This window comes from Belonocnema kinseyi, chromosome 10 (assembly GCF_010883055.1).
Source record: "Belonocnema kinseyi isolate 2016_QV_RU_SX_M_011 chromosome 10, B_treatae_v1, whole genome shotgun sequence".
Taxonomy (NCBI): domain Eukaryota; kingdom Metazoa; phylum Arthropoda; class Insecta; order Hymenoptera; family Cynipidae; genus Belonocnema; species Belonocnema kinseyi.
Genome location: NC_046666.1, coordinates 85,936,926 through 85,942,925, shown reverse-complemented (window position 1 = coordinate 85,942,925; position 6,000 = coordinate 85,936,926). Strand labels below are relative to the sequence as shown.

The 6,000-nt window shown below is 33.6% G+C and overlaps 2 protein-coding genes across 3 annotated transcripts in view; one reads left to right on the top strand and one right to left on the bottom strand.

The window, feature by feature from the left end:
- LOC117181633 (fatty acid synthase-like) overlaps positions 1-3,499 on the bottom strand; it is a 149,286-nt gene extending 145,787 nt beyond the window's left edge. The window contains exons 1-2 of one of the 2 annotated variants that reach the window (XM_033374517.1): positions 3,429-3,499; positions 2,994-3,209 (exon numbers count right to left, since the gene is read on the bottom strand). In XM_033374517.1, coding sequence (XP_033230408.1) covers positions 2,994-3,180 — 187 coding nt within the window. In that variant the 5' untranslated portion in view covers positions 3,181-3,209; positions 3,429-3,499. The remainder of the gene's footprint in view (positions 1-2,993; positions 3,210-3,428) is intronic. The other variant, XM_033374519.1, reaches the window with a different exon arrangement.
- LOC117181635 overlaps positions 1-6,000 on the top strand; it is a 413,839-nt gene that overhangs the window by 25,945 nt on the left and 381,894 nt on the right. The gene's annotated exons all lie outside the window — the stretch shown is intronic.

Here is a 6,000-nt window from a genome sequence, read left to right as displayed (position 1 = left end):
TCAGCCTTGGAGGAGATTATGTTGAGAAATAAAAAAAAAATTCTTAAAAACGTTGTTTTTCTTGGTCAGGCCGGAAACTTATCAATCCACCCTCGTATACTTCTATCCATATATAACGGACAAATTACTGTGGATAGTCTAATTCTTGATAATTACTTTGGTGTCATATTTTTAATTTTCTTGTTAAAAAATGTTATGGATTTAAAAAGGAAGTAATTAAAAATAAAGATAAATGCAAATTATGCCAAAGATAATGCTATCCGAATGATTCTCGAAATTAAAGTGATCATAAGGACCGGTATTCCAGGATTATGAAGTGCTTAAAATTTAATTTTAAATTGAGCAAATTCATTTTAATCATTATAATGTAAATATCGAGGGCATCGACAATTTTTGTAAATTCGATAATTTAACAAGACGAGATAAGTTTGATAGATTTCGAGTCCGGCTGAAATGAATCGAGTTCGGGTGCGGTGCAAGATTTCCGAAACGCTTGGAAATTTTCGAGTACACGGAAAGTTTGTGTAATTAACACATTCGGAGCTACTAGACTGTTAACTTTTCGCAAAGATGTTAAATAAAAAGTGTTATTTGTAATTATCACTATAAATTAGGATTATTAACATAATGATAGCTCTACAAAATAGAACTCGTCTTAAGCTAAATCGTCTCGAAAACAGTTAATTTGACCCACTATTGTGGACATTTTCTTTGGGCCCTCACGAGCGCCCCCGTCTTTACCACCTTCATTATGTTTGCCATACTTTAATACTTTAAGGATGACCAACATAGTTTTGATATGCTTACCCACAGATGGCACATGCTGACTGTCCACGAAGGGCCATAAGCAGCCCCTCTTTAAGGCCCTGCTAGGCCCTATGGTAAGCCTATTCAAAATTTAATAATCAAAAAAATATTATTGGCCGTAAAAATAAACAAGTAAATAACTTGTGATTCCTTAAAAAACCCGGTTTCAAACAGGCTGGGCAAAATTATATAAAAGAAATTAATTTTAAATATTATATATAATTTGGAACTTTCGTAATTAATTTTAATTGTACACATATCGATAAGGTTTGGTACTAACGGCATAGAACATTTGAAAAAGAACATCTGTAACTTCCCGAACTAATGCTAGCTAATAAATTTTTTAAAGTAGATTCGCGTAATTTTTATACACTTATAAAAATATTTCATTTGTATCTAATGCTTAGAATTGTAAAAAAATGAAATTATAATGATTTATAGTTGTAAGCAAATTAAATACAACATTTTTTAACAGTACGGATTTCTTGTTTTCAAAGTATATTTCTGCCTTGAAGTGGGTTGATTTTTATAGACAATGTGATACACTGATTTGAACGTTTTTTACTCGAAATTATTTGTTAAATTTATAAACATAAAATATTTTAAATAATTCACTGTGAACGCATTTACAGAAGTAAAGATATCATGATTTTGCAAAGTTTTCTTCAAATTACATTGAACGTGATCTTAACTGAAGAATTTTTGTTATCCAATATTATGTAATAATTTAAAGAAGATTCGAAGACTTTTCCATGAAAATCCCTTGAAAATTCAATCCTAAAATCTTAATCCGGTGATCAGACTAATGATTTTTCTGTGAGAAAAAGGGGCCTCTCCTGCATGCCCTTGCAATGGACTTCGTAAGGACTCCAGAAAAAAGTTTGACAAATTCATATCCAGAACGTGTTTTGCAACATTTTTTTACAATCCAACCTTCGTTGCTGAAGTAATTAAAATTTTTTTTCAAATTGGTAATCGGACTTGGACATTTTTTGAGATGCACGCAGAGGACATCTAATTTGCTCCCAGCGAGAAACCAACAGGACTTTCTCAGAGTGGTCGGCATTTGTGGAACCTCTGGAGGTCGTCTACTTAAAAAAAGCTGAGCTGGGTAATAGGGCGAATTGAAAATGATAAAATTAGTCGATTCGCTTGGGCTGTTTTTTTCAATGTACAGTTTTTGCTAGTGAATAATAATAAATAATAATAAATTAAAATTTATTTTTTTTCTCCATTTAAAATTGTTTGAAAATAGCTAAAAAACATGATTTTTGGATTGAGTCCTATTCACACATTTTTGAAAAAGTTGAATATGTCGGACCAGGAATTTCTTTAGTTTCAATTAAGGAAACATATTGTAATTTTGTTTGTTTGAAGCAAGATTTTTTGTGGTGTTCAGAGCGTTCAAAAATGGACAATTTTACTTATTTTGAGCGATTTTGACAACTTGCTTAGACTAAGCTATTACACCCAAAAAATTATGGTGCTGTTACGTCAAAACGATATTTTCGTAGGCATAAGCAGATGGAATAGTTTTACATTAATACCCCCCCCCCCCCTCCTCCCTATATGTGACGTTCGTAATGCATGGAAGTAAATTTGTCAGTGGTATCCCGTTTTTCAGCGAATAGCTATTAAACAGTTCAGGAAAGTTTGGTCCAAGAAAGTTGTCAAAATCGCTAAAAAAACGCAAAATTACCCATTTTTGAACACTGGAAAAATCAATAAAATTTTTTTGTTTGAAAAAACAAAATCTCAGTATGTGTCTTTCATTAAAGCTGAAGAAATTGCAGATTAGGCATATCCAAATTTTTCACAAATGTTTGCATAGGACTCAATACAAAAAATCATGTTTTTTGCCATTCTCGAGAAACTCTAAATTGAGCAAGATTTTTTTTGAAATTATGATTTTTTATTACTATTTACTAGCAAACACTGTGCACAACAAAAATTTTCAAAAATTTTCGAAGCAACAGGAAAATTTTTTTGAATTTTCAAAAATTTGAATTTTAAAATCAAAAAAGGGAACAGAAGATATAAACCGATTTTAAAATTTATTTTTTTACTTTCTCCCAATGCCAACCCACAAATCTTTTTCATTCAGTTCAAACTACTGGGTAATCTGCTCGAAGTTAGGAGTTTCGAGTTTCTTAACAAGTGTATTCATTAAAATTTATCAAACCAACCTAGTTTCCATCGACGATCATCATTGGAGACAAGATCAACTTTGTTAAATAGGTTTTCTTGAAAATGCTTAATGTTGTCGGAATCGGGAAACCTTCCAGCAATACCAGAAATGACAATATCATCGTGGAAATCACGAGATGTCTCACGAATCCCATTTGTTAGTACCCTTGGGTTGGTTTTTCTCATTGTGCCGTCGGCGAAAACTGATTTAAAAACTGGAAATTACATTTTTAGCTTTTTACTAGTTTTTAAACTTATAAATTATTTATATAAGAATATTTGATAATGAAGTATGAATTTAATTGTTCTTTAATCACAAAATTAAAATGTTCAATGAATTGGGAGCTTTCTCAATAATTCTCAAATAAAAATTTCTATAAAATTACTGCAAATGAGGTATGGGTAGAAAAAATGTAATATTAAATTGAACTGACTTTTTAAAAATTAACTTCTTATTTTTTAGTCTCGTTTAATATTATAAAATGATTCCCAATGGAATCATGTACGCACTACACTTAAAAATTGAATAAGCTGTATTCCCTTTTATATCAACGGTTCTCAGTTCTCCCACCAACCATGCAAATCTGAACGTCCGGACTTATCGCCTACGTGACATGTATTTTTTTCGGCCTTTTTTTTGTTTGCTATATAAAATAGATCATTTAAATTTTATAAAATGTAAAATAAATATTTTTTTTTCTGCTGGTGTGTGGAACGTTGACATTAGTTGTATTGGAAGGGAAAAGTTTTTGTTTAGATATGCTTGAAATTATCGACTATTATGACGCAATTTATTATGATTATTATGGCTCTTCACACATCATGGGCAGAGATATCAGTTTATTCAATTGAATAAAATCACTCACAAAAACGCTTTTCTTGCAAACGAGAATTTACAATAAAACTTAAGTGTAAAGATATATAAGTGATGCAGCATAAAATAAACGGGGAAAGTTACTCAAAGACTTATAGCTATTGATAAATACATATCGCAAGAATATATTTAATAAGCTTTCAAAGTAAGCGTAGTGCGTTGTGTTAAATGTCAGTATACTATATTAGATATAAAGTAGCAAGTTTAGCAGAGCAAGATTGAACACAGAATTCGATGTCAGTATTAATAGGCCCTTTTTAATAAGACCCACCTTGAAACCTGTCTTCAGATTTGTGCAAAATACTCGTATTAATTATATATTTTTTAATCATTTTATAAAAACTCGCAGCAATGCGATGATTTTCTGCCAGATTTTTGCTAAAAAGTCTGATAAATTTGTGCAAAAAGGAACCACTCAACACATAATACCAGAACATAATACAAAACTGACTTTTTCACTCTGCTTTGCTCCATCGAAATAGGCTACAGTTTAATTTCAGAAGATAAGAGGAATAAAATGCGGTAGATCGTAGCCGTCAAAGTAAATTACGTCGCCATTTTGGTCAATATGGACAGCAAGCCAATGCGATCCGTTTTTATTGTGTGGATCCAAGTTCAAAATGAAAAAAGCTGGTTAAATGATTGAAGTGCTCGAAGTGTCGGTAGGCTGTCCATCTCTATTTAGAGGACTGCTAAATAGAGGTAATCTATTAAAGGATTATTTACCTCACTCGCGGTCTGATTTATTTTTAAACAAAAATTTGTATGTCATTAGCGACCGTTCTCGATGACACAGGCGTCGCGAGATTGTCAGTTTTAGAACAGACATTTTTTCAGTGAATTCGGACTAACTAGTAATACATCGAAGAGATACTTCTCCTTGTCTCTGACTTTGTAGTCAAAGTTTCCGTTTAGTTGCGTTATTTAGAGCACATGTAAGAAATGTTCCTTTCTTAACACCGCGATTAAAACAGTTATCTTTACTGGTTACCATTTTTTTTTAAATTGGGTGGGCTAATTCCTGCAGATTAATAATCTATCTACTTGTGACAATTTGCAATAGTGCAGCTTTCTCCCAGCCACACGTACATATTTAACCAGCTGATTTTGCGACATCACGAAGATTCGAATGAGAAAAATCATAGGAGTATATCCCTCAAACCAATCGATGCCGTGCGAAAAACAGGTGAGACAGTCATGCTGGTGTTTCCCATCGCTGCAAAGATCCGAGATTGGATAAGGTGGTGCAGCTATCCAATGTCCGATAAAGTAATAATCCACTGCAATAGCGGCCAGAACAGCGAGTATGTAAAAAGGTACTCATTTGCTGTACAAACCTGTTTTAAGTAAACACATGTGTACATTATGACGTCAGATATCTAAAATTCCTAGAAATGAAGGTGATGGTGAAAATGATTACTTTGTGAGGGATCTCGCCAATTAAGGGATAGGTGAGGGATTGAGATAGTCGAAAGAATGGGTGATGTCAATGAAGGGTAACTTATTTAAATATAAAAAGGTTTAATAAACAAACTTACGATCGTTTGACTCTAAGAGTCGCAAAGGTCTCAAAGGGCTGAATCGGGCTCCAAAACCGAGAACGGGCACGTCAGGTTGAATGGCACCTGGGCGATGAAACCAAGGTATATTGAGCAGCGATTTGTCTTCCTCGGAGATGATGCTCTCTGGCGAGGGGGTTAATGGCCGGATATTTTTTCGAGCAGATAGCGTCACGCTGAGGTTGGTACCAAGGGGTTGGGAACGGAACGTGTGAACCGAACGCTGACCAAGTTTATGTACAGGAAGCACGAGACTAATAACTAATTGCCTTCAGGGCAAGATTATGCTTATGAGGACTGGAGGTGTCTTTCCCCACTTTTTCTTCCAGGCCCACAGGGCCGTGACTGGGTGGGGCGCTTACAACTCTATTATAACTCCCCCTCCCCATTTTGGGATAACGTCTACTTTTTCAACAGTTCCTCGGTCTTCTTGACTTCCTCGTTAACATTTAGGAAGGATTCTTCCTCTGTAAGGTACAATTGAATATAAAAATCATCTTCATCGTTCTTTTTGTCTTCTGTATTTTGTGCTGTTTGTCTTTCCTCGATATCATTGAATATTATGTTTAACTC